At 49.3% G+C, this 27,993-nt stretch overlaps 1 protein-coding gene across 13 annotated transcripts; it reads right to left on the bottom strand.

The window, feature by feature from the left end:
• Positions 1-386: 386 nt before the first annotated feature.
• Positions 387-26,716, bottom strand: TMEM268 (transmembrane protein 268). 13 transcript variants are annotated; one of them, XM_082402052.1, is made up of 12 exons: positions 25,668-26,716; positions 21,889-22,075; positions 16,699-16,808; positions 13,798-13,908; positions 12,592-12,741; positions 11,501-11,564; positions 8,116-8,226; positions 7,382-7,521; positions 7,222-7,302; positions 5,797-5,982; positions 2,822-3,040; positions 387-2,693 (listed from the first exon to the last, which is right to left on the bottom strand). In XM_082402052.1, the coding sequence occupies exons 1-11, from the start codon at positions 25,938-25,940 to the stop codon at positions 2,861-2,863; spliced, it is 1,593 nt and encodes a 530-aa protein (XP_082258178.1). In that variant the 5' UTR covers positions 25,941-26,716; the 3' UTR covers positions 387-2,693; positions 2,822-2,860. The 13 variants fall into 13 exon arrangements, with proteins under 13 accessions (XP_082258178.1, XP_082258173.1, XP_082258180.1 ...); XM_082402047.1 differs by having other exon boundaries at positions 387-3,040; XM_082402054.1 differs by having other exon boundaries at positions 387-3,040; positions 7,382-7,506.
• Positions 26,717-27,993: the final 1,277 nt, after the last annotated feature.

The raw sequence follows: 27,993 nt of genomic DNA, 5'->3' as shown, positions 1-27,993 counted from the left end.
AAGGATGGGAAGGACGCGGCCCCTAGGTGGCAGACCTTGGATTTGAATACATGTGACTCTAGAATCCAAGCCCTCCGCTCCCACTTCACGACATGGCACCATCTTCACCAGCTCCATGCCTGTCATCAACACAGAGCCTTGAAATGGCGCACATGTTCCTTTGTGGAATCTCATCTTCACAGCAACCCTGTGAAGTAGTCAAGACAGAGATCACAGAATTTTCTAAAAGAGGAAACTGAGGCTCAAATACGAAGAAATGTACCTCATGGGCACACCTGAATGCCCCACCCACTGGGTGAGACCACCGGAAACTCTAAAGAGAGGAAAAGGCAGGAAACAACACATCAAGGGTCCTTTAAGGAAGCCATAAAATGGAAAAACTGCTGTTTTGTCAACACACACACATTTTTATTCTCTGTTATTATATTTACCAGGGCTTTATGGTTGGAATGATAAATATGGGCTTCTATTGATCACATTCACAGCCCACACTTACGCTGTGGCAGGTGAGAAAGACAATGATCGCCTTCATGAATAATTCTCATTGAGCAAAGCGGGCCGCAGCATTTGTTGGCTGAAGAGAAATGCCTAAAAGAGCCATTTCCAAGGCTGGTCTATGTACATGCTTTCTCTTCTCTGGCCCAGAGTAAGTGAACAGTCAGATTCATCTCTTACATGGTAAGTCACCCACATAATTACATTTCATCTTCACCAGATTCATTTATAGAGTGAACTGACATTCAGAGAGGTTAACCTAACCAAGGTCATACTGCTAAGAAGTAGCAGATCTGAAATGAGAATACAGCTCTCCTGCTGGCTAGGCCAGTGTTCCATCCAGAGGGGTATCAGGTCTGGGACACCTCACTTGTGTGGGTCTATAGAACCTTTCTGCATGTAGATAAAGGCATAATAGAGAGAAAGGCCAAGGGTTAAAATGGAACAGAAAAAGATGGAAATTCCCAGATCTTTGGCTTTGAAAGGGCCATTAAGAATCATCCAATCTACCCATTATACAGATGTGTAAACTGAGGACCAGCCTAAAGTTACAGAACTAAAAGTGGCAGTTGAGGACCAGAACCCCAGTCTGTGACAACTTCATCATTCAACTGAGTACAGACAGCAATTTGCAAAAGCTACTATAGAGATGACAAAGCACTCAGTCCACAGAACTTTTTTCCTTAGCAAGTCCAGGTCACGCACAAAAAGTACAAGGTGCAGTCTTTGTCCTTGAGGAGCTTATAGTCTAGCTAGAAGAATAGGTATATGCACAGGAAAACAGAATCAATAACATAAAACATCAGTAAAGGCAGCAACTACATCAAGAATTTAAAGGCCGCAGAGTCAGGAATTCCCTGGCGGTCCAGTGGTTAGGACTCGGTGTTTTCACTGCGGTGGCCTGGGTTCAATCCAAGGTTGGGGAACTACGATCCCGCAAGCCACGTGGCATGGGGAAAAAAAAAAAAAAAAAAAATAGTGAGATGATTTGGATTACTGGATTAAGAGGTAATTTTTTAAAAATAAAAATAAAAAATAAAGGAGGCAGAGAGTGGCAGGTCTGGCTATGTTGAAAGGCTTCCTGAAGGAGGGGTAAGGAAAGCTGAGCTTTAAAGCATGCATAGGAGGGGGAGGGGCAAGATAGGGAGAGGGGATAAGAGGTACAAATTACCATGTATAAAATAAATAAGCTACAAAGATATATTGTACAACACAGGGAATACAGTCAATACTTTATAATAACTATAAGTGGAGTACAACATTTAAAAATGGTGAATCACTATGTTGTACACCTGAACCTTGTATATACCTCAATTAAAAAAATTTTTTTTTACAAAAGCATGCATAGGAATCCAGCAGATACAAAGGAACAGGTATGTCAGTCCAGGAAAAGAGTTTCAACCTATGAAGGATTTTTATGGGCGATGAAGCCAAAATTGCAGATGAAGGCCAGGTCTTAGGTGCTGGGGAGCCTTTAAATGCCAGGCTAGGGCTTTTGGATTTGGGCCTAGGGAACAACGGGTCTTCAAACTTGTTCAGAAGCAGAGCACCTGGCAGCCTCTGAGCTCTTCATGGAATTCCACAAGTGACAGATTACGCTTCACTCCAGGAGTGTTAGTGTTAAGGAACAAACTGCCATTCTCCGTCTGCAGTAGGAAACCATACCCACGAGCAAGCATGCCGTTGAACAAAATACGCCCTCCAATCAGACAGGATCAGTCTCTTCCAAATATTCCCATTAGCAGTTACAGGCTGTTTGCTTCCTACTCCTGAAGGCCTGTGTGCTAGCATACAAGCCCAAGTGCCATCGTTTTTCAGAAAATGTAGGGAAAAAACAACTTAAAAACGGAGAACATTCTGAGAATTTACTTCTTCACTTCAGATTGGGAAGAGGCTTCTTATCATCTAAGGGGCCCAAGGCAATGCCACAAAGAGCAATGTCCTGAGTCTCCATCTGACAAGAAGGGGGTGGGGACAGGAGCATCACCTGAGACCAAGCTTTGGACACACGTTCAGCCCGGTCTGGTCATCTTCACATTTCCTGGGCTCTCCAGACAATGAAAGGGATGTGCGGGTGGCCCTTTCATCCACGCCCACAGTTCTCAGCAGCACAGAAAGCACCTCAGAGTGGGACCATCGGCTTCTGCAAAGGCCAGGGGTCAGAGTGGGATGTCGACAAGCCATTCTTGCGCAGGGTCCTGGAGTGAGAACAGTATTCCCAGTGCTGACATGACGGACAGCCTCAGAGTGCCCCCAGATGCTGCTCCCCTCACCTAGGGCTCACCGTCGGCCACCATGGGCTCCTGAGGCCTCCCTGACTTCTCACCTTCAGCCTTGGAAGAAGATGAGTACCTTCGTCCCTAGGTCACCTGGTCAGGAATGGGCAGCACCCTGTGCCCAGGATGTGGGCTTCTATGAGCTGGCAGGGGCATGGAATCCTTGGAGAGTCTGTGTGTCGTGTGCCCAATGCCTGGGGGAGCTGAGAGGTCACCAGGAGCCGGATGTAGTAGCCACCAAACACTGCCAGCAGCTGCTGGGCCATTTCCTGGAAGAGGTAGGGAAGCAGAGTGAGGGCCACAGGAAAGTGTCTGAAGCACGAGGGGTACGCCAAGTGGTCCTTACACCGCTGGACCAGCAGTAATGCTCACTAGGAAGAATCCGGCAAGGCCCTCACCCGGGACAACTGCAAGATGCCTGAACTGGTCTGGAACTCCAGCTCTCAGGCTCTGTGGGGCTCCTGCAGCCTCAGTTTCCTCATCTCTGAGGTGGTAACCTAACTGCTAATAGGTGATAATAATATGCACAAAAAAGCTAGGGAGCCTCAAAGCACTAGAGAAATTACCATTGGTTTATACCAGCCAATTGTGCACACACACACACACGCACACACACACATTTTTCCAGTTTCAAGTGTCTGTGATTTTGTGAAGTACATGAGGTCAAGGTAATGCACTTGAAGAAAATCACCAGTAAATGGAGGCAGGGTTGGGGGAATACCCCTCTGACGGCAGGATTCTTCAAGTCATACACAGTAGTACCTGCTGAATTGCTTCAGACAGTACTCCTATATTAAAAGTGCTTATCAAAACTGGATTTATCACAAAAAGACAAATACGGTATGATTCCACTTATAAGAGGCACCGAGAGCAATAAATTCATAGAGACAGAAAGTAGAATGGTTGTTTTCAGGGGCTGGGTAAGGTAAAAGAATTTGTATTTAATGGGTATGTTGTTTCAATTTGGGAAGATGAAAAAGTTCTGGAGGAGGACGTAGTGATGGTTGCACAACAATGTGAATGCGCTTACTGCCACTGCATCGTACACTTAAAAATAGTTAAGGCGGTGAATTTTATAGTCTGTATATTTTACTGCAGTGAAAAAAATTAAAAAGTGAAAAAGAGGAAAAAAAAATTTTTAATTGTATTTAATACATGCTCTTAACACATTTGGTCTCTAAAGTTCCATCCACCTGTCTGGCAGTTGGGATTCCAACAAAGATGTTCCAGTTTCTTTTGTGGGGCATGGAAGTCTTTCACAGTACTTGCGTCCAGTCTGAAGGTACTGAAGTAAAGTGTGGGTTACACCCAGCCTGTTTATGTCAGTACAGTTAGGGATCAAGAATAGGCTTTCAAATCAAAAGGGCCAAATGGGAATGTCAGCTCAGCCACCCTGGGATGGACCCTGAGCAAAGTCACCTCACCTTGCTTAGCCCACTTCCTCATCAGTAAAAGACAGAAAGTCACAGCACCTTTCTGGTTGAGCTAGAGTGACGACTAAAGGCACTAGTGGACAGAAAGCCCAATACCTAATGCGCAATAAATGCCATCAATATCACTACCATTATCATTATTCAAAAAGCAAAAACTCCACCTAGCACCGTAGGATCCGTGTTTCCTTGGAGTTATCCTTTGTGCTAGAAAAATGTTGAAAAGTTCAAACAGCCTACCACTTACTAACTCAGATTGGTCTTCCCGCCCATTTATTCTAAAATTGATAACATAAGAAGCAAAGAACTGTGACAAGAAAATTGGCCTCCTGAGAATCACAGGACTGGTTTCTGCCTTGGACTTTGCCACATTCTCCCTTGTTCTGTGACCTTGGGTGAGTCAGCTGACCTCTTGGAAGCTTATTTCACCCATCAAGGAAGAAGGGAAAATAATCTATACTTCAGAGGATATGCTAAAGAATTTTATGCATGATAAAAACCTGTAAAAATGTAAGAGGTCATTATAACTATTTCTCCACCTTTCGCATACACTGGGTTCCTCCTGAAATATGACAGTCTGGCCCAGGTTGAGACTTGGGCATTGTTTGTATTTTCCTTTGCTATTCTATAAGGGCAGCTACTTTAAAAACATGTGCACACACACTGAGACTTGATATTCATGACAGGAAATTGTACTACTATTGGTTTGAATGAATTTGAAAAAATAATTTAAAAGACCCATCATAGTTAATAAGCTATTTCACATAAACTCAGACATGCATGCACAAGAAAGAACGTGATCTTATCAATCTGTTCAGGTCTTTGAAGAGATGAATATATTTACCATTTTCTCTCATAACGGTCCTATTTGCAGGTCCCCCCACTCCCCATCCATGCAAAAGGGAAAGTCTGGGCTGGTTTGGACCTTTAATCCCCAAATCTACTGGCTAAAAAGAAAATGCAAGTGCTCTCCTGTATCACACCCTGCCGGAGGTCGCCCCTCGCTGCATGTCTCCCAGACAGTGGGTCTGTCCTCATGGTGAGAAGACGGTTGCACAAGCCGCAAACCACATTACCAGACTTCTGGTCTACCAGCTCTTGACCATACCCAACAGACAGCTTGGGTGGCAGGACCCAACAGAACTCTGGAGCAGGAGGAAATGGAATTCAACAGAGATGCATACAAGATTTAAATATCCAACTGCCATTTAAGGAGATGGATGGAGAGATGACAGATTGATTGATAGATTTAAAAATGACCCAAATATTCATCAACATGTTCATGGTTAGGTAGGCTATGATCCATCAATATGCAACTACACATCCAATACAACTACACAAAAGAATACCAAGATATTTTTTAAATGGGGTGCAGGGGCACCCAATAAGTATAAAATGATTCCTCTAAGCTATCTTTTAAAGTGCTGGGGTGAGGAAAAGAATATTGAAAACTAGTAGGCTAGAAGAGGTGTATGGTCCCTACCAACCCAGTAAAGGCATGTCCCCAGGAATCTAGAACTTGAGAGCCCCACACGGACTCTATGCAAACACCTGGTTGGGGAGGAGGGGGCCTGACTGGCCCAGGTGCCTGTTACCTCTGGCTCAGCCTCAGGAATAAGCTGGCAAAGCTCGGTCTGCATGAGTGGCCTCTCCGTGGGACGAGGACTGCTGGGCAGGAGAGGAGCTTCCTCCAGCAGGTTCTCCGGCCCCTCGGCCACCGTGGGGCTCACCCCAGTCTCCATGACAACACACAGCTGGCTCAATCTGCTTCTCAGCAAGGACTGCAAAGGAAACAGAGACGGACTCGGCGGTGTCCTAAGTTAGGTGGATGTAGGACGCCAGGTGGTTCCCTGAGCCGCAGACCCACAGAGGATGGATAGACCGTCTACAGACTCAGATGCTGACCTCAGGAGACTCTGGAGCTGAGCCACACTGGAGAGATCAGATAATTCCTGCAAAAGTATGGTCAGAAGCACTTTTCCTTCCATGCTCTCATCTGCTCCTCAAAGCAGCCTGGGACGTGGGAATCTTTACCCATATGTTGCAGATGAACAAACTGGAGCTCAAAGGAATTGCCCAAAGCCACACAGGAACCAATGGGTCCGGATCAGGGCTAAGCCACAATCCTGACTTCAAAGCCAACTATAGCACTTGCGGGGCCCTGAAAATGGATCCCAGGGAAGAAGCACAGGGCTCGAGGACAGGCGAGCTGGGCTCCAAACCTGGCATCACCAGCCAGCTATGCGGCTTCTCAGAGCCTCAGTTTCCTCCTTTGTGGAAGTGGAGCAAACTCTCCCCGTTCTTTCTCAAAACATTCAGCATTTCAAACAAGTGAAAGTCATCTAAATATACGGTATTTTCCTCTGCCAGAATCTTTATTATTGTTGTTGTTAAAAATGAAATATATTCTCACTGTTATTTATTATTATTATAGCTAAAATTTATATTCACTGTAGAAAACGTGGAAAATGTGACTAGCTAAAAAGGAAAAGAGGACTTCCCTGGTGGCGCAGTGGTTAAGAATCCGCCTGCCAATGCAGGGGACACGGGTTCGAGCCCTGGTCCAGGAAGATCCCACATGCCACAGAGTAACTAAGCCCGTGCCCCACAGCTACTAAGCCTGCACGCTAGAGCCCGCAAGCCACAACTACTGAGCCCACGTGCCACAACTACTGAAGTCCATGCGCCTAGAGCCCGTGCTCCGCAACGAGAGAAGCCACTGCAATGAGAAGCCCACACACCGTAACGAAGAGTAGCCCCCGCTCGCCGCAACAAAGACCCAATGCAGCCAAAAATTAAATATAAATAAATAAATAATTCTTAAAAAAAAAAATTCTTTAAAAAGGAAGAGAAAAACAGCCATAATTCCCTAGGCAAAAACAACCATGATTCTACAGAGGTATTCTTCCTTCCAAGTAACTTTTCCTTAGACACTTGTTCCAACACTGAGGTAATGCAATCTATACAATTTAGCCTCCTGGTTTATTTTTTTGATTTGTTTTTCACTTAAGGTATCTCACCTCTTGGCTCATCTTCATTTCTCGAACATGGTCGGACAAAAACTGCACACAGGCCTCCAGGTCGAAGTAGACAAACCAGAGCTGGGGAGAGAAGCAGCCATGACCGCTGAGGCCAAAGCCCACCAGACCTTGAACTCTCCATCTCTGAGACCGGCCTCACCTCCTGCCTCCTCGCTGGAGGCTTGCCCTTCTGGGGATGACCAGATTCATCCCGGTCTCCGGCGTGAGCATGCCATTCTGCTCTCTCCCAGAGTCCCCCCGCACGACGGGGTCTCCTTTGGATGGCTGGTAGACAAGTGGCTTCGTGTGCAGATTTGGAAAATGTCAAACCCTGTGCCCGCTGGGGGCCCACCTGTACCCACACCCCGGGCTCCTCACCAGCTAAGAATGCGAACATGGTGCTGAGGAGATTTATCAATCCTCCCAGGCAGAGCCCAGCCAGGATCAGGCGCCCTGGGCCTCAAGCAGCCCAGCTGTGTCCCAGACCCACTGTGTGACCTCCTTCTAGTCACGTCAGATCTCCCCATCGCCTTGGGGCCAAGAAAACAGCTACGCCAGGAGGACAAGGCCCTCAGGGTCTGACCTGCCTCCCCAGGGACCTCATCTGGGTACTGAGGGCTCGAAATAGAGGAGGCCCCATCTCTGCTGAATAAATGTTGAATGAGGAATGTGGCTTGGATGGTCTCCGAGCTTCCCTTCCAGCCCCGCCTCGTGGAGGTTCTAGGCTGCTGGTTACCACCCAGAGAGGAGTCTCCAGAAAGAAACACTGGAGCGGAGAGGAAGGAAGGGCTGCCGACGCCATCTCCGTTAGCAGACTCCGGGGGACACTGCGCAGACTGGGAAAGCCCAGCCCCAAAGTGGGTCCACTGGAGAGGTCACTCTGAGACACAGTACCTGAATCACACTCTGGCAGCCTTCCACCGTGTCTGTCACCCCCAACAGCACCCGGTGTCTCAGGAGGGCTCCGTTGGCAGCCGCCAGCCTTAGGTCCGTGTTGGCATTGGCCTGTAAGACAAACGCCAGCCCCATGGCCCAATCTCCATGCCGCCAGGGAGCTCTTGGGCCTGGGCAATAACCACACACTGTCCCTCCCCGAGACACCACGGGACAATCCTGGTCTCCAAGACACATCCATTGTCTCCCCTATAAGACAGACTGTGGCATTGTTGGGACAATAAATTCAACAGTGTCAGAGAGCCTCGAGTGAAGCCCAGCTCTGCTACTTCCCGGCGGTGTGGCCCTGGACAAATGTGTCCCTTCTGAGTCTTGCTTTCTTCAGTTGTTGAAGAAGGATAAAAAGTGTCTCCGGCCCTTAGGAACATGGTGAGATTGAACTGAGATGGTGTGTGTGACGCACTTAACCCGGTGCCTGGGACAGTCGGGGGCCACACATATCTGCGGGAGGAGGGGGCTGGAGAGCTTTGAGCATCGATTGTGGAAATAAAGCACCTACTTTCCATACTACCTAACCCAGTGACTGGCCCTCCGAGGGGGCGCTCTGGGAATCCATCTCCTTCTTTTCCCACCAGAACCAAATGACGCCATGGATGACAAAGTAGGTGCTAAGCAGACCGGGGAGGAGAGGACAGGAAGGGTGACAGGACCCAAAGCTCTGAAAGACCCTACAAGGACTTTCAGATGCAATTAGAAGGCAACCCAATCAAAGACAATGGTCCCCAAAACAGGAAGGACCCCGGAGGGAGCTTTTGAATGTGTGAGAAGGCCCTTACGGTTGTCACAGGCACGGGACAGGCAATGCTGGCATTTAGGGACGAGGACCAGGGATGCTAAACACATGCCTTCCACTGTAGGCCACGTCCCATGACAGAGAATCTTGCACGTGGAAGGACTGTCCCCCAGCCTACCTGAACCCCAAATGTCCCACTGGGCATGAGCACATGTGAAAAAATCTATTCATAATTCTCTGACTGGCCAACCTAATTCCATTTTACATATAAACCTAAAGTGTTTTGTGAATAGGTTTTAAAATACATTGAATTTTCCAGGAATGCCACTAAAGGCACACCTCATTTTACTGCGTTTCACTTTATTACGCTTTACAGATACTGTATTTTTTTTTTTTTTTTTTTTTTTTTTACAAATTGAATGTTTGTGACAATCCTGAGTCGAGCAAGTCTATCGACGCCATTTTTCCACCAGTGTTATTTTTTAACTAAGGTATCTGCATTGCTTTTTTTAGACGTAGTGCTTTTACACACTTAATAGACTACAGTATAGTGTAAACATAACTTTTATATGCACTGGAAAGCCAAAAAATTCGTGTGACTTTCTTTATTGTGATATCCGCTTTATAGCGGTGGTCTGGAACCAAACCCACAGTATCTCCAAGGTCTGCCTGTATTATGAAAATCAAGGGATGATTATATTTTGTTTTGCCTAGAACTTTAGCAAGGGTGTTCACCCTTTCAGAAACCCCTATCACCAAGATTTCAGGCCCTGACTCCATCTCTTAACTACCTATATAACCCTGGGCAAATAAGTCACCATCTCTCTGCCTCCACATCCTCACGCCCAAATTGGAGATAACACCCCTTAATAATAAGGGTTAGAATAAGGATGAAATGAGTTAATTCATGTAGGACACCTGGAAGAATGAACACTCGATATATGTCACCTAGTAATACCTTTATGATGACGATACTGAACGGAAGACACCATGTTTTCCACTGTACCATGTTGGCCACAAACGAATATTTTTAGGAATTTTCAACATACCCTAGTGATGTGTTTTACTCTATAGGGGATAAAAGAGTCTTGCCTGCCTTCATAAGCCTTCTGATCTTGAAAAAGTCTAATAATGACCCAAACAAGGGGAAAACAAGGCAGTGTGTACAAATGCTGAGGCTCTCAAGGATGCTATGTGATGCTGGTAGGACACAAACAGTAAGAGTGACAATGGTCAGGAAGGGGGATCTGCACGGTCCTGAGAGATGAGGGATCCGAGGATAAAGAAGTCCTTGAGCTGAGGCTCAAAGGAAGAACTGAGCGAGGCTGTGTGACCACAGACTAGTTACTTAACCTCTTGAGCTTTGGTTTCCCCACTAGTGAAGAGTAAATAATCATAACAGTTGATACATAGTGAGCATTTATGTAACACCAAGTAAGATTATAAGCACGTTGCGTGTATTAAGTCATTTAGTTCTCCCAACAATCCTATGAGGGAGCTAAAATTATTATCCCATTGTACAGATGAGAAAACTAAGGCCCTGAGAGGTTAAATAATAAATCACCCCAGGTTGCAGGGCTGACAAATGGCAGAGGTACCCTGCCTCCTTGTGAGGTTGTTGTTGGGCATGAATATCAGGCCCCAAACACAGAACACATAAGTGCTCATTAAACGACGGTCATATGAGAAAGTAAAGGATCCTGGAGGGGATCAACAAACAGTGATGACAGAAGGGCTATTATGTACCTGGGGCCTCCACGCTGCACCTACGCGTAAAGATCCAGGGTCTTATTTGTCTCTGTGCCCTGTGCCTAGCACATCCCCTGGCACTTGTGGAGGCTTCATAAATGCCAGCTGAATAAGGAAGAAAGGGAGGAAGGAGGCAGAGAGCCACAGTAGCCATTCCCTGAACTGCCTCGCTGAAGCACCTGCCAGGTGCCAGATATTTTGCTTGCTCCTGATAAAGCAGTGCACTTTGCTTCTTCCCCCTCCCCAAGAGAAGGTTCTTGCTGCAGAAGCAGCCAGCTCCATTGATTTTTTTATATAGGCCAAACACAGGGGCCATGAGAGCTTCAGAAGAGCCCAAGGGCAGCATTATTCTGTCAGCCTCATCGCAAAGCCTGACAAAGATCCTTTCAGAATGATTAAGCCATGACGTTCCTATTTGTCCCTGTGAGCACAGGCACTAAATGGAATTCATACCCCCAAACCCTGACCACATTTCCCAACATCCCGCCCTCTCCTCCTGAGTGACGCAAGAGTGGAGTGTTTGCTAAAGATCTCAAAGTCCAGCTCTGTGCCAGGTGCTGGGGGAGCTTCTGAAGCAGCTGGAAAGACAGTGGAGGGGTGGTTGCCAGAATAAGGGTCCCCCAAGGATGTGTAAATCCTACTTCCCAGAACCTGTGAATTTATGTTACTTGGCACTGAAAAATTAAGGGTGTAGATGGAATTGATGTTGCTAGTTAGTTACCCTTAAAATAGGAAGATTGTCCCAGATTATCTAGACAGCCCAATGTAATCACAGGGGGCCTTGAAAGTAGAAGAAGGAGACAGAAGACTCAGAGCCAAGAATGCGAGAAGGACTCAACCCACCACTGCTGGCTTTGAAGATGGAGGAAGGGGCCATGAGCCAAGGAACGCAGGTGGCCTCCAGGAGCTGGAAAAGACAAGGAAACAGATTCCCCCGCTAGAGGCTCCAGAAAGGAGGCAGCCCAGCCCTGTCAAACTTTTAAACTACAGAACTGTAACACAATACATTTCTGTTGTTTTAAGCCACTACATTTATGGTTATCTGTTACAGCCACAGAACACCAATACAGTTGGGTATTGACTGAGAGTATGGCTTGGAATCTGAGCGTCCTGGCCTTGAATTCCAGCTCTGTCATTGATTAGCAGCATGACCTTGGACTACTTCTTGGGCCTTTCGGAGCCTCGGGTTCCTCACCTGCAAAATGAACATAAAAGCCTCTACCCAGAGATTTACTGGGGGGTTTAATGAGTTAATGCATGTAAAGCATTTAGTAGATGACCTACCACATATGAAGTGCTCAACAGTAACAAAAGACAGATGTTGAAGAAGCAGAAGACAATTAGCAAACCATACATTAAGCCAGAAGGTATCAATCTCCTTTGTGAATGAGATCACGAATCAGAGGGTTCAGGCTTTGAACCTCCACTCTGCCACTCAGAGTGGGATTGGGACAAGTTACCTAAACTCCCTGATCACCCACCCACTCTCTGCCTCAGAGGTCGTTACTGGGGTTAAATGAGACACAACTGTCAACCACGCACCAGGTAGAGTACATCCACCTCTCCCCAGGTACCTTGTGCTGTGAGGTAGGTCCAGGAAATACCCTCGCTCAGAGGGCTGTGGCGAGAACCCAGGCAGAGGAGGTGCACGGAAGGGCTCAGTCGCCTCAAAGTGCTGTCCTCCCCGCTCCCAGGCTCTCTCAAAACACAGCCTGCTTCCAGAAAAACAACCCACAGGGATTAGAGAGAAAAACAGAAAGGATTTAATCACACGTGTGATTTGATTTCTTTTAGTCACTGGGCACGTGGGCCAGGGTGAATTTTCATGGTTGGGGAAATTCTTTGAAGCAGGTAAAAGAAAAATCTGACTTGGGATTCTCCTGTCCACACAGCCTTTCTGGAGGGAGCGTGGCTGGAGTCCCCAGATGTCTTACCTTCCTCTGGTGTCTCTCGAAAATGAGCACAAGAGTCAGGGTCAGGCTCATGGCAGCCAGGGTCACGAGCAGCACACCCACCCAGTGGTTCCCCAGGGCGAACATCTGGCTGGTGGAGTAGATGTTGGCCCACACCACCACATAGAACACCTGCGAGAAGCCAGAGAAAGGGCACGGTCAGGAACACCAGTCCTCAAACGAAGCAGCTCCATTCCAAGGGACACCCTCTGGCCACTTCTGACACCCTCCATGGATGCGAGAGCTCACAGGGCCAGTCAGAGACTGATGGGGGAGGGAGATTGGGGTGGTCTGTGAGAATGGGCCCTTGTTCCTTGTTCAAAAGCAAAGGGAGAGGCAAGGGGTTAGAATAGCTACTCCAAATCCTTGCTTACTCTGAATTCAAATAGAACAGAAAAGGGCAGGGGGCTTGGGAGTGAGATAAATTTGAATCAGAAGCCCACGTTGATCCTTCAACAGCTAGGTGGCCTTGGACAAGTTGTAACAACTCTCTGGGCCTCAGTTTCCTCATCCGTAAAATGGGGATAATAATACCTACTTCACAGTGTTGTTATAAGGGTTAATAAGATAACCTATGTAACAGCCTAGCACTTCTTAGGAAATCAGTAACTGCCAGTTGCCATCCCTTCCCCTCCTAGAAGCAGAACATGGGAGTCAAGAGTGCTTTTTGACCATTTATACATACAGAGGAGTGGCAGGTCACAGTGGTTAAGAGCACAGGTGCGGAAACCAGCGTGCCTGGGTTCCAACACTGGCTGTGCCATATTCTGTATGCCTGTGTGTGTTTATGTATATATACAGGTGTATACATATGTTTATATGTATACACACACACATATATGATTAGAGCTGAAACAGACCAATCTGTTGGACAGATGGGGAAACCAAGTCCCAGAGAGGAGGAAAGTCTTGACAAAGCCAGACACTGAGTCCAGAGCCTCAGTGGTGGGTCTGCAGATTCCCAATCCCCCAGCTCTGCCCTTAATAAACCCTGCCTCCCATCCTCTACATGGGGAGCTGGTTACAACTCTCCCCCATGAATCTCCTCTTATACCAAACCCAGGTCCAGGTGTACTGCTCTCTCCCAGGCAGGCCAGCCGCCAGCCCCCAAACCCGTCACCCACGCCAACAGGCCCCAGGGCACTACGCCGAACGCAGCGGCGCCTCAGGGGCCTCCCTCGCTCCTACCACAGTGAAGGCCAGCCGCATAGGCCTCGAGTTGTAGATGATGTATCTTCTCACTTGGGGCTCCAAGAGGGCACTCTCAGCCAGGCTCCTGTACTGCTCAGCCGGGACCTGCTTGGCCACCCAAGGGAAAGAGACCCGTCAGCCACGGAGAACCACGCCCCACTCCGTGCCACCAGCAAGCGTGTTGTGGCCAGTGCCCGCGGCTACCACGTGGAAGGGGGGCGAGGTGCATCCTGGCTGCCCGCAAAGGCAGAATGACGAGCACGGAGCGCTGCATGGCAGTCACAGGGTGCAGCTTCCGGCTCAGAGGAGGACAGGCACCACCGGGGAGGTGGGACAGCTCGAGACGCAGGAGGACATCCAGGAGAGGGATCCCTGCCGCCCAAGGCTCAGCACCTCACGGCAGACCCAGGATAGCCTAATGGTTAAGGTGCAGGCCGTGGAGTCAGCCAGCCCTGGGTCTCCAAACCTTGGCCCTGCCCCTCATGTGCTGTGTGACCTGGAGCAAGTAACCCCACTTCTCCTCAGTTTCCTCCTCTTTAAAATGAGGACTGGGACTCCCCTGGTGGCGCAGTGGTGGGGAGTCCACCTGCCAGTGCAGGGGACACGTGTTCGCGCCCGGGTCCGGGAGGATCCCACGTGCCGCGGAGCAGCTAAGCCCGTGCGCCACAACTACTGAGCCTGCGCTCTAGAGCCCGTGCTCCGCGACAAAAAGAAGCCACCACAATGAGAAGCTCCCGCACTGCAACGAAGAGGAGTCCCCGCTCGCCGCAGCTAGAGAAAGCCCGGGCACAGCAACGAAAACCCAATGCAGCCTTAAATAAATAAATAAATAAATTTAAAAAAATAAATAAATAAAATAAAATGAGGATAATCAAAGTACACCTTGTAGAGGTGATAGGCATATTAAATAAGATAATACATATACAATATTTACAATAAATATACGTATAGTATGTATATACATATTATCTGGACATCTTTCGGGGCCACTGTTCTCTTACTTAGATAGATACGTGTGTCTAAGTGTATGTGTACACAAGCCCGGTGCTGGTTCCATAGTGAACACTTGATACACAAGTGTTATTCTCAAACTGTACCATCAATAACTATGAATACAGTCCAAGATACTGAAAATTCACATCTTCCTGCCCAAATAAAAAATGTCATAGAGCAAAGGTCCTACGAGAATGGATTGCTTAAGAACACAGAATTTAATCATTAGAGATGATATTTAGGAACATGGTAGAACAACATGTAAACTGTTCATCAGTTAAGAAAACCCAATCTGAAGACAACTATTTAAGAAAAATGTTCTTTTGTACAAAGGCTGAAAGGAAGCGTGGGAAGTAAAACCAGCTCATGTGCTGATGTGGGGCTAGTACTGTCAACTTGGAAAGTTTCCCTTTAATGGTGATAAAATGTTGTTTTAAACCATAATGCAATTCTGTTTTAAAGGAGTAAACTCTCAAGTCTTCAGGGTAAAATTAGCCATGTAGCTTCCTCATCCATAAATAATCCTCCCTGGGCAGTGAAGATGAAGGCCTAATCATGCTGGAGGATCTGAGAAGAGCAAGAACCAGAACTTAATAGCAATACCACAATTTATTGAACATTTACTATGTGCCAGGGCCAGTGCAAGTGTTCCTCGAGCACTACTTCTCCTAATCCACACAAAAACCCTGTGTAATAGGTATTAATATTGCCCTCGTTTTACAGATGATGAGACTGTGGCTCAGAGAGGTTAAGTCACCTGCCTAACGTCACCCAGGCAGTAAGCAGCTGAGCTGGATCTGCATCCAGATCTATGAACCCCTGTGAAGCCTATGCCTCGAATCACCATGCTTGAAGGTACTGCATTATTATCTAATGAATTCATGCACCCTTCCCTTTGCAGAAGCAGTTCCTTCTCCTAAAATGCCCTTCCTCCTGTCCACCCAGCAAACTCCTTTTTTTCCTTCAAGAGCCCAGATCAAGGATCTGCTCCTCTGCAAAGCTTTTGTGAGAATGAATAAAGGAAACCTCATTTATACCGGAGTTGGGAAGGCCAGAAGGAGGTGCTCTCATGCCCTACGACTCATTGTCATCTGCAGACTCCAAACAGGAAGAGAATCACCTTGCATCTCCAGCAGGAAGAAGGTCGGTCTCTGCCTTTTACTATCTCAGCAAGGGGAAGGAAGATTTTCTCCTCGCCTGGCAATAGCCCAGCCAATGACAGGCTGTCACAACTCAGCCAATGAAAAGCCACTACACTTCGAACCCCCAGTTTCCCCCACTGGCCTCTTTGTTTATAAGAACCCCTCCCAACTTCTCTTTTACCTCTATAAAAGAATGGTCCTTTCCTTTGTTTCTCCAGACTTGCCCAGTTTTTACTACAGCATGCTTGTCCCGAATTGCAACTTTCTGCTATTACTGAATAAACCCATTTTGCCAGTATAATAACTGGCTGCTTTAGTTTTAAGGCGGACACTTCATAACCACTGCTCCCCGAGCTGAGTTTATCATTTTCTCCTGTGAATGTCTTCAATGCCTTGTGCATCCCTCTACTGCAGCATTTATACCATACTGTTCTGCTTTACCTGACGCATGTCTATCTCACCCACTGGGCTCTGTGAGCAGTGTGACGCCAGGCACGGGGACCTAGTCACCTCTGTAGTACTCAGTGACCGCCTAAGTGGCCAGCACAGGGTGGACACCCCAAAACACACATCTGTTAAGTGAATTAATTGGAAGGAGAGGACATCTTCCTTATATACCCTACCATGTTGAGCACAGGGTAGGTGTTTAATAAAAATGTTGTGAATAATTGGATGATAGAATAGATAGATGGACAGACAGGTAGGTGGATGGATGGATGGACGGAAGAAAAAGTACTAAGGACTCAATAAAGTCAGCACTCACCTGAATGCCCCAGGTCTGCAGTTGTTCTTCGGCGGCTCCCAGATCGAAGGAGATGGGTGCACAGGTATTGTCAATCCGGAGAACTGTGAGAACCTGGCCATTGTGGAGCTCTGAAAGCAGACCACAAGCTTCATCTGGCTGAGCGATAAGGACTTCGGGTGAGCCCAGACCTTGATGGCATCACCTCCTCTGGCCTTGAGAACATTCTCATGGCGAGGAGGGACTTGCCATCCTCAAACCCCTACGGGAGAAGGACTGGACTTGACTAGAAAGCTCCCAGGAGACAGAACTGAGGCCGGAGGCTATTAGGACATTATTTGAGACCATAAAAGGAAGAACTTCCCAAGAATGTGAGCTGTCCACACACAGTCTGGGAGGTGGTGGGCTCCCCCACACAAGGGATATTTAAACAGAGACTGAACAACTAATTGCACTGAGGAGATGATCCAGCGGACATTTATTCGAGGATGGCAAAGGAAGCGCAACCAAACAACTTACATCCCTAGTGCGCTCAGAGTCTAAGTAAGAGGTAACAATGTGGTAGGCACAACAGTGAACCCCCAAGGATGTCCCCGCCCTAACCCCCAGAACCTGTGAATACGTTATCTTACATGGCAAAGGAGAATGGGGGTTGCAGGTGAACTTAATGGTATTAATCAGCTGGCCTGAAATAGGGAGATTATCCTAGATTATCTGGGTGGGCCCACTGTAATCACAAGGATCCTCAAAAGTGGAAGAGAGGGAATTCCCTGGCAGTCCAGTGGTTAGGACTCCATGCTTTCACTGCTGAGGGCACAGGTTCGATCCCTGGTTAGGGAACTAAGATCCCGCATGCCACGCAGCACAGCAAAATAAAAGAAGTGGAAGAGGGAGGCAGCAGAAGAGCCAGGAGGGATGTGACTACGGAAGAAAGGTACAGAGAGATGGAACATTACTGGCTTTAAAATGGCGGAAGGGGACTTCCCTGGTTGTCCAATAGTTAAGAATCCGCCTTCCAATGCAGGGGACGCGTGTTCGATCCCTGGTCGGGGAGCTAAGATCCCACATGCCACGGGGCAACTAAGCCCGCGTGCTCTACAGCCCGCGTGCCACGACTAGAGAGAAGCCCGTGTGCCGCCCGCTTGCCGCAACTAAAACCCGACGCAGCCAAGTAAATAAATAAATATAAAATTTAAAAAAAAAATGGCTTAAGCCTTCAGAAGCCAAGGACTGTGGGTGGCCTTTAGATGCTGGAAAAGAAAAGGAAACAGATTCTCCGCTGGAGCTTCCTAAAGGAATGCAGCCTTGCTGACCAGGGCCGTCAGACTGTGAGCCGACAGTCTGGCCAGTGTCAGACCTCTAACCTACAGAACTGTAAGAGAATAACTGCCTTTGCTAAGCCACTGTTAGTGGCACCTGTTACAACAGTCACAGAAAACTAATCCGCTGACTTACGCGCAAGCCCTCCCCAGGGTCTCTGCCCTCGCTCAACATTTTGAAAGCATATCCTGAGTGAAGTCATACCTCAGAAACACACATAATCTCAGGCTTGTCACAACGGCTATCAAAACTCCTGCCCTGCAGGGCTGCAATGAAGCCAGACCAGGAGACCCGGGGGAGGCCAGCTACAGTGAAATCCCCTCAGGACCAGGGAGGAAGGGCAGCAGAGAGAAGCCAAACCGACTTCCCTTCTGAGCAGAGAAACTCTGAACAAAAGGACCGAGATCTCCTTCCGTCCCGTACGAGGCCCAGGGAGCCACCAGTGCGCAGCCAGGGCAGCTGCTGCGGAGCAGGCCAGCCCTGAGATTCCAGGGTCCCAGCGCTCAGCCACGCGGGGCTGGGAGCTGAATATGTCAGCACGTCTTCTGTAGCTGTTGCTCAGAAGAGGAGGCAGGACTGAAGGGGTTAAACCATGAACATGTTACCTGCTGGCTCAGGGCCCAGCTCGGGGCAATCCCTGAGTCTTATAGCAAAATGACTAGCTCTGCCTTCCTGGGAATCCCTGGCCCACCAAACGCCCCTCTAACCCCTCACCCTGTCCATCCCTGGGCCCTGCCACCTGGGCCAACAAAATCTCTCCCAGCTCCGTGCACCCCTTGGTATCTTCATCAGAACCCTAGGCCAGGCTCCCTTCACCTCTCCCTGAACCTGCCGTAGTCTCCTAACTGGATTCTCCAACCTGCTCTTCCTCTTACGATGCATTCACACAGCAGCCAGAGCGCAAATCAGATAATACAAATTCTCTGAGTAAAACTTTCAATAGCTTCCCAGTCCTCTGGCAAAAACCAACCTCCTTACCAAGCTCCCCCGGCCCTTCGAAGAACTAGCCTCCTGCCAAACTCACCTTGAAGGCTCAGCCTCATTCTGTCTTGCCACCCCAGCCTCCTTTGCTCCTTGGACATGTAGTGTTCTCTCCCACCCCAGGGCCTTTGCACGTGCTCTTCCGGCTCTCTCCCTAGGACACATCCACCTAGCCTCACTCCGTTATATCCAAGTCACCATTTGTGTTCCAGCTCATTAATCCCTTGCCCAGGGAGTCTTCCCTGACATTCTAAACTCGTAGCAGATCAAATCTGTCTGATAAACCTGCCCATAACTACATGCTCTTCTCCTTTATGCTTATCAAAGATGAGCACATGTGTATGCAATTACTTGATTAAAGTCCATTGTCTCCATCAGACTCTATACTCCCACATTGATTTTGCACATCACTGAATCCCCTGAGCTGGGTTCAGTGCCAGGTGTACAGTAGGCACTAAATAAATGCTTCATGTATAAAAGAGGTGGGGAAAGCACAAGCCAGATGGTTTGGGGTTCAAATGGTAACTCAGCCTCTCACTAACAGAGCACCTTGAAGAAACAATTTAATCCCTGGCCATCCCCTTAGACGATGATTATATCCACCACAGAGGATTTTGCAAATAATTAAGATGATGAAAATTAAGCGCTTGGTGCAAAATGGGTACTGAATGACTGGCTGCTACTGTTGTCATAATTTAAAAGCCAGCTTGTCAAAGCTCCTAAGTTACCATAAAGGCACACCAGTTTAGCTGTGTTGGTTTTTACCTTCCCACACCTTGTTCCAGAAAGGATTTAAGGTGGCTTCATAAAATAAAATATGAAAAGATAAAATTATAAAATTAGATTTAAAAATAAGCAAATGAGGGAAAACAGACAAAAAGAAGATCAAGACCAAAATAAAACAGAACACTAAAATATGATAAGAATAGCTTCCAGGGACTGAGCCCATCCTAGGCACCAGGCACGGGCTTAGGCTCACGGTCGTGATTCCATTTAAATCCTCCAAGACTCCTAGAAGGTGGAAAACCATTACAATGGAAAAGGGAACTGAACCTCTGAAAGGAGAACCAGCTTGCCTGGTGGTACCAGGGGAAATGAAAGTAAGAAGAGAAGAAGTGAAGAGAAAGGGTAGCATAAAAAATGCAGGCAGTCGTGCTGTGCGGAGCCTCAGGCTAGCCCACCACTGCACAGCACAGAGCAGAAAACCCACGCTGAGCTGGACCCCAGGCGTGGAGGTTGTGAACCGCTCCCCTAGCCTGGCTCTTTGCACTTTGAGGACAGTGTTTGCCTGAGCAATGCGAGGACTTTTCGTAGTGTCTCTGTTTCCCTTTCAAACCATGAGTTCCTGGATTCTTGGCAATAATCTCGCTCATCTGTTCCTCAAAGGGAGAACTGCAAGTCCTCCACTTAGAAATACTTGTTTTTACACCTAGGCTAAGAAAAAGGATCTGAAAAGCTACCAAAGAAGCATGTGTGTGTGTGTGTGTGTGTGTGTGTGTGTGTGAGTGTACAGGGAGCTATTTCCTATGAAGGGGCAAGAACTGGCTTGCCAAAAACCAGTAGAGCAATATCTTCAAAGAGCTGAAGGCAAATTATTCCATTCCATTTCATTCTACTGGTGTGTGTGTGTATGTGAACTGCTTTCCTAATAACAGTAGTCATAAAAGGAACCCTTGTTTTAAAGTTTTAAATCATCTAAGAAACAAGCCACAATGCAAAATGCCATCTCCCCTTGCCTATGCCCAGCCACTCATTCATTCATTCATTCATTCAACAGAATACTTATTGAGCATCTACTATGGGCCAAGGGTTTCCCTGGTGGTGCAGTGGTTAAGAATCCACCAGCTTATGCAGGGGACACAGGTTTGAGCCCTGGTCCGGGAAGATCCCACATGCCGCGGAGCAACTAAGCCCGTGTGCCACAACTACTGAGCCGGCGCTCCAGAGCCCGTGAGCCACAACTCCTGAGGCCCGGGTGCCTAGAGCCCATGCTCTGCAACAAGAGAAGCCACTGCAATGAGAAGCCCGTGCACCGCAACGAAGAGTAGCCCCCGCTCACCACAACTAGAGAAAGCCCGCACACAGCAACAAAGACCCAATGCAGCCAAAAATAAATAAATAAAATAAGTAATAATAAAATTTAAAAAATAATAATAATACTACAGGCCAAGCCGTGTGCTAAGTACTATAGACACAGTGATGAACAAAGCAAAACAGGGCCCCTGCACTCATGGAGCTTACATTCTAGTGAGGAAACTGGACATTCAACACTTTATTACACAGGTAATTATTTAATGATAGACTGGTAATTGCTATAGGGAGAAACAGGGATATAGCAGAGGGTCCCGGCTTAGGCTAGGCCATCAGGAGAGGATTCCCCATGGAAGGGATATCTGAACTTAGCTCTGAAGGATGGATGGAAATTAAGCAGGGAAAAGGAGGCAGGGAAAGGGCATAACACACAGAAGGGACAGCAGGTGCAAAGGTCCTGGGGCAGGGCAGCATGGCAGGAACAGAGAACAGGGTCAGCAAGAGCCATTTAGGCAGGCCTTGCAAGCTGGTGAATGATAGATCTTCATGCTAAGCCTAATGGGAAACACTGAAACAGAAAGTGATTTGGTTGGCTGTGCATTTTAAAAAATCTCTCTGAGACACCATGCAGAGAACAGAAGAGGCAAGGAGGAGAGGTGCTAGGAAGCTACAGCAGGGATCCTGGCAGAGGGCAATCTAAGGAATTGGTGACAGAGAGAATAGGTAGAAATGACAGAAACTGGCCTGGAAACACATCCCCAAATGCCCACCCTCATCTAAGGATGCCCCTCCACTCCCCTCCCCTCAATCATACTATGTGAGTCCAGTTCAGCATCCTGGGTGGACAGGGGAGGAAGGAATTGAGGGTCATGATCCTACCTTGCCCCCAGCCAGGAGGGCTCCCGCCAGGCAGGGCGCTCCACCCAGGGGAGGAGGTGGGCAAGGGGCCGGCCGCCCCGCCGGGGTCCATCTGCGGTTCACACGCCATAGCAGAGCCAGCAGGACTTCTACTTCCCCTTCTCAGAGCTGTGGTGCATCCTGGAGCAGCCAGCTCAGCTTCGCCTGCCTTCAGAAAACAACATCACGAGAAAGAACTTCAGGCCTGGTCCTGGGCAGGCCAGGCTCCTCAGGCTCTCAAGGCCAAAGCCACCACCAGACCAGTGAGAGCCGCCCAGAGTCTTTCCTTGGACTGTGGTCTTGCTGATTATGCTGAGGAACGTTCTCAGGAGTGAGGGGGAAGAGCTAAAACCTTCCAAGGCCTTGGCTGAGACTTCCTTCTGGTCTTGGATCTTCTCCAGCTCAGACACATCGAGGGACCCACAGAGAACTCACGAGCTGACCAGGCCCCACTCCCAGGCATCTGGGATTTCCCCGCCTGACTGAGTACAGGATAGGTATATTCATCGTGGGGAGCCTTGTTTATACAAAGCAGCAAAATGTTATGAAAAGAGCAAGGACTTTAGCACCAAAAGACCTAGATTTGAACCTTCACTCAGCCCTCACTTGCTCTGGGGCATTCACTGTCAAGGTACTTAACTCCCTGAGCCTTTCTGACCTCATCTGTAAAATGGGTTCAGGGAGGCCTATCTGGCATAGCTGCTGTGGGGATAACACAAGGAAACATAAGTATGGCATCCAGTACCCTGCTCATCATAAGGCCCATTTCCTCACAGGTTTTTCCCATTTCACAGGAGAGAAAACAGAGGGTCAAAGATGTGACATGACCTGCCCAAGGTGGGATGGCTGGGAGCTGTGGAGACAGGAGATGGACCAGGCCATCCAGCTCCAGAATCCAAGCCCATCATTCCCATGCCCCTGAACCTCAGCACCCAGGTCTGGCTATCGCTGAGCCTCTTCCTTAAACTGCCTTAAAAAAGACTGGGTTGGACTTCCCTGGTGGTGCAGTGGTTAAGAATCTGCCTGCCAATGCAGGGGACACGGGTTCGAGCCCTGGTCCAGGAAGATCCCACATGCCGTGGAGCAACTAAGCCTGTGCACCACAACTACTGGGCCTGCGATCTACAGCCCGTGACCCACAACTACTGAGCCCATGTGCCACAACTACTGAAGTCCGCGTGCCTAGAGCCCATGCTCTACAACAAGAGAAGCCACGGCAATGAGAAGCCCGCACACCACGAGGAGTAGCCCCTGCTCGCCGCAACTAGCGAAAGCCCGCGCACAGCAACAAAGACCCAACGCAGCCAAAAATAAATAAATAAATAAATTTATAAAAAAAAAAAAAAAAGACTGGGTCGAGGGAGACTGCATTTCCCAGGTGTGATCTAGTAACAAGCTCCAGTTGGCATCTGAGCTGCCAAGCTGTGGGAGGGCAGGGACCATCTCCCCTCACCTAGCCCAAGCCTGGCGCACGGTAGGCACTCCCAAATATCACTGAGTACCAGTCAGTCATATCACCCCTTATTTCCTCCCTCTTATCTTGTACCCCCAAGAGGCATGAAAGCAACAACAACAGCCCAAGGATGTCTGCCCTGCACTTGGCAATAACTGAGGCCCTTTCCTGCCTCACCTGATTATATATCCTAGGCCCAGGAGACAAACAGAATCCTTGGATCTATTTTCCAGACCAGGAACCCAGGGACATCATAGCTAGGAACCTGCCCAGAGAAGCTGTACTGGAATCTCAGAAAGGTCCTTGAGCCCACCCTCCCTCCTCCAGGCAGGAGGGACCACCCACAAGCTGGAGCTGCACAGACATCCTTCCAGACTGCATGGAAGGTTCATGAGCTGCAAAATCCCACAACTAGACATTGTCTTTGGGAAGAAGAACTCCCAGCACCCCAGGTGGCCCAATTAGCCTCCACAAAGTCCCAACCAGGAGAATTCATTCACCTGAAGGCCATTTAGCGTAATGGATAAAAGCAACCTGCACAGTCCCGCCACTTCCCACGTGTACGACCGGGAGCAAGTGACTTGTATCTGCCTCAGTTTCTACACATGTAAATGGGAATAACGTAACGAGGCTGTTGTGAGGCTTAAAGAATTCATACTTAAATCACTCGAGAGCAGCACGGGGCAAAAAGGAATATAGCAATCATTATTTTTACTCCACAGACACTCCCTAAGAACCTTCTAGTGCCAGGCCCTGTGCTTGCTAAACTATAAAACCAGAAATAAAATCTTAAGTCCCTGTTCAGCCCTCCCTGCTGGGTACCACCATCTGGTGGGAAAGACAAACTCAGAGAAAGAGAAATAACAAACAATGACCAAAGAAGGCAGTCAGAGGGAGCCGGCAGCACCTTGGAATGAGGGAAGAGTTCTTCAGGAGGCTTCTTGGAGCAGGGAAAGAGGCTCCTGGCTTGGCAAAGGTAGAGCAAGAGAAGGGGCTACCAAGTAGGGAGAGGTACAAACCAGAGGACAGGATGGGCCCAGTCAGGGCAGCCTCTGCACTCACCCTGCATCCCCTCATCCAACCTGGAGGCTGCAGAGGGCAGGAGGGGTGTTGGCAAGACTGGCCAAGGGCAGGTGCTGACCCATCACCCATCGGTGTGTCCTGACCTGCCACCCCACTCAGCCCTGCACTAGCCCTAGGGGGCAAGGGAGGGAGGGAGAGGCACCAGGGTGGAGTCAGAGCCAGGGAGCGAGCACAGCCCTGAGGTTCCTGTAACTAACTGGTCATCCACTCCCCAGCTTCCTTAACTCCCACTGCTGATTCCACTTAACCAGACCTTCCAGTTATCCATCGTTTTGAGCTGAGTGGCAAGCCTCTGCAAAGGAAGATATCCTAAAAGTCCCGCTGAGCAAAGGTCTCCATTTCTGCAGACACTGAGTGCCCAGCTTCCCCAGGAGGCCCTGTGCCTCACTGAGGGATGTGCGTGTGTGCCTTCGTGTGTGTTGGGGGAGAGGGCGCATCCTACAGTTTTTACAAGTCAGGTTTTGTTTTGTTAAACTGGAAAGTCCCAACAAGGGACCACAGAGGGTCTGTCACAGAAGTTTTGGGGTGGAGAAGCCTTGAGAGACAATGGCTCCAAGCTCTCCACTTTCCACATGAGGAAATTAAAACCCATAAACGAAAGAGAACTATCCAAGGTCAAGGAGCCAGGTGGGGGATGGAGCCACAACGGAACCGAGCTCATTCGGGCAAGGGATGTTCCGCCGCATCTGGCCTTGGCCTTGGGCGGCTGAGTCTAGCTTCAGGTTCTGCCCTCAAGTCTCCTCCCGGGTCTGCTGCCTCTGGGCCTCCCTCACCCCGAAATCACTCCCACTGTCCCAAGCCCACCGGCTCCCAGGAGCCGCCCGAGAGCAGCTCCCACGCACGATAGGGGGAAATGGGGCCCAAAGGCGCAGGAAGAACGCGGACGCGGCCCACGGCGCCCATCCCAGACCAAGACACGGGCGCCCAGGCGGCAGCGCGGGATCCGCGCGGCTCAAATCGGGGCTCGCGGCCGCCCGCGCCCGGGCCCGCGCGCAAACACAGGGGCGCGCGCCCCGGGCCCGCGCACACTCACCCGTCCGCGCCGCCGTCGCCGCCCTCACCGCCGCCCGGGGAGCCCGGGGACGCGGAAGGTCGAGGGGCGCCGCCGCCCTACAGCGCCGCAGCCTCGGGGCACCGCTGCCCGCGCTCCGCCCGCCGCCCGCGCCGTGCGCCGCCCTCCCGGGTCCCGCCCCCGGGCCGGGCCGGCCCCGCGCGGTCACCCCACCGGGAGGAGCCGCCCGCCGGGCTCGCCTCGGGGCCCAGAGGGAAGCCGGCTCCCGGGCCCGCTTCGGAGCCGAGCTGGGAGCTGCCTTTCATCAGCCGGGCTCCCTCCCGGGACGCCGGGAAGCGCCTCCGCGCTCGCCCACCACGTGCGTCGCTTCTGGGGCTCGGGGGCAGGGGTGGGGGCCGCGCCCCGGCCGGAATGAGTTCCCGCCCCCCTCGGAGCCTCGGTCTCCCCGTCGTGAGAGCAGCGGCTTGCCTCTGAGGTCCAGCCCATGTCTGACAGTCACGGGACCCGGTGGATGAAGAAATATTTGGACCAGAAATTTCTTAGGGACTTGTTTTTTTAATGAAAAATGATACGTGCACTGTGTTAAGAGCATCGGTTTGGGGATCAGGCTCCCTGAGCTCTAAGCCAGGTGTCTCCGATTTTTTAGGTCATCTTCGCTATGGTGTTTAACCTGTGCCTTAGGTTTCTGTAAAAAACAGATGATACTGTTTCATGGGATTGTGTAAAGCTCTAATCAGAAAATCGGTGTGAAGTGTACACAACTGCCGGACACATGATGGCCGCTCACTAGACGTTGGCTGCCACCCCCAGCACCATCACTCGAGATTTCAGGGGGGTCTAGGGAAGCACTAACCTTGTGTACGTTTCCATAGAAAGGTATGGACAGATGTGTACACTGTGCATTTACACAAAAGGGAACCTGTTCTATTCCGTTGGACACCCTGCTTTTTCATTCAGCAAAGTTCCTTGGCATTCACCTCATGCCAGAACACTCCCCTGTCTGGTTTCTTTTTAAGGGGTGCGTACACCTCCATGTATTGTAATAGGAAGGCTCTTTTTTTCCTTTGCCCCTCTCCGCTCGCGGACATGTAAGGGGAATTCCCACTCTTGCTCACAGGCCTTGCTGGGACGGTCACAGCCACAGTGCCGGGTACCTGCCACACCCTGCCTATCTACAAGTGGACTTCCCGAGTCAGAATATGGGTGCAATTTTAATTTCAGCAGACATTGCCAAATTGCTGGGGGCCGCTCGGATCCCAGGACTTAGTTGCCTTCATGCTCTGCCAGAGGCAGAGGTGGAGTGCTTGGGGACACGAGCGGAGCAGTGATTGAGGAATAAGCAGCTGATGCTGCCCAGGCAGGATCCTCATTCACCAGACAAGTGAGCATCCAGCAAGCAGGCTACTAAAACTTAGTTTATTCATTTATTCATCAAAAGATCGACACCGAGTGCCTGCCGAGTGCCAGGCATTGTTCTGGGTACCACTGAGCAAGACACACAAGATCTCTATTTGGTTTGCCTAATTTCCCAAAACACAATCTGGGGGCATGGGAGCAAGATTCATGGGCTGTTGGAGTTTTCCTACCTGCTGACTGGATGTTGAAAGGGATGCTGGGACAGGTGTGTGAACTGGTCACCATCTAAATCCTGCCTCCCCAGCAAGGCCTATCTCCTACACGAAGCCAGATGTCATACTCCTGCCCTTTCTGCCGAGCTACCGTCACTCTGCATTCTCACTGCCTGTCGCTCTAGCTTGAACGTTGACACATCAGCCTCCTTGGCTAAGGAGGCACAGAAGACGTGGGCCTTTGGAACTGGCTGACCAGGCTCCACCACTCACTGGCATGTGAACTTGCACAGGCCGGTTCCCCTCTCTGAGCTTCAATTCCCTCATTTATAAAAGGATAAGAATATCTGCTAAACTGAGAGATTTTAAGAATTAAATGAGATGATGAAGTGCTTAGCAGAAAGTGCTGAGTAAAAGTGAACTGCAGGCTTCTCATTGTGGTGGGTTCTCTTGTTGTGGAGCATGGGCTCTAGGCGCACGGGCTTCAGTAGTCGTGGCACGAAGGCTCAGTAGTTGTGGCTCGCAAGAAGCCCGCGCACTGCAGCGAAGGGTGGCCTCCGCTTGCCGCAACTAGAGAAAGCCCTTGCGCAGCAACGAAGACCCAACGCAGCGATAAATAAATTTAAAAAAAGAAAAAAGTGAACTGCATTTCTGGGCAATTCTTTTGCATCTCCTAAAATACAGCAAATGGCAAGGCCTAGCACTATGGCGTGAGGGAATGGGGGCTCCATGGAGAATGGAGAAAGATGAATGAAATCTGATAAAAGGTGAGTAATACCTAGTAAAGTCCACTGGAAAGCAGTCTTCAGTGGCGCTATCTTGATGGATTCACAAGGCTCTCTGTGGTAGGCCCAAGCCCCTCCCCACCCCCCAGCCTACCCTGTACTCATCTTTACCCACTGTCCCCCAACCTCTGAAAACCCTAAGCTCCAAGAGCACAGACCATCTCTCAGTTCCTCCTACACCTGTGC

The sequence above is a fragment of the Balaenoptera borealis genome (genome assembly GCF_965194805.1).
Source record: "Balaenoptera borealis genome assembly, chromosome: 8".
Lineage (NCBI taxonomy): Eukaryota > Metazoa > Chordata > Mammalia > Artiodactyla > Balaenopteridae > Balaenoptera > Balaenoptera borealis.
The sequence above is the reverse complement of the archived record's forward strand: the minus strand, read 5'-3'. Positions and strand labels throughout refer to the sequence as shown.

Coding starts and splice junctions, on each gene's coding strand:
- TMEM268 (XM_082402047.1), bottom strand. CDS start 25,940: ATGGGCTGGACCTCAGAGGCAAGCCGCTGCTCTCACGACGGGGAGACC. Junction 13,909..16,698: donor TGCAGACCTGGGGCATTCAG/GTGAGTGCTGAC, acceptor TGGGTGGCCAAG/CAGGTCCCGGCTGAGCAGTA. Junction 7,303..7,381: donor CTCCAGCGAGGAGGCAGGAG/GTGAGGCCGGTC, acceptor TTCTCTCCCCAG/CTCTGGTTTGTCTACTTCGA.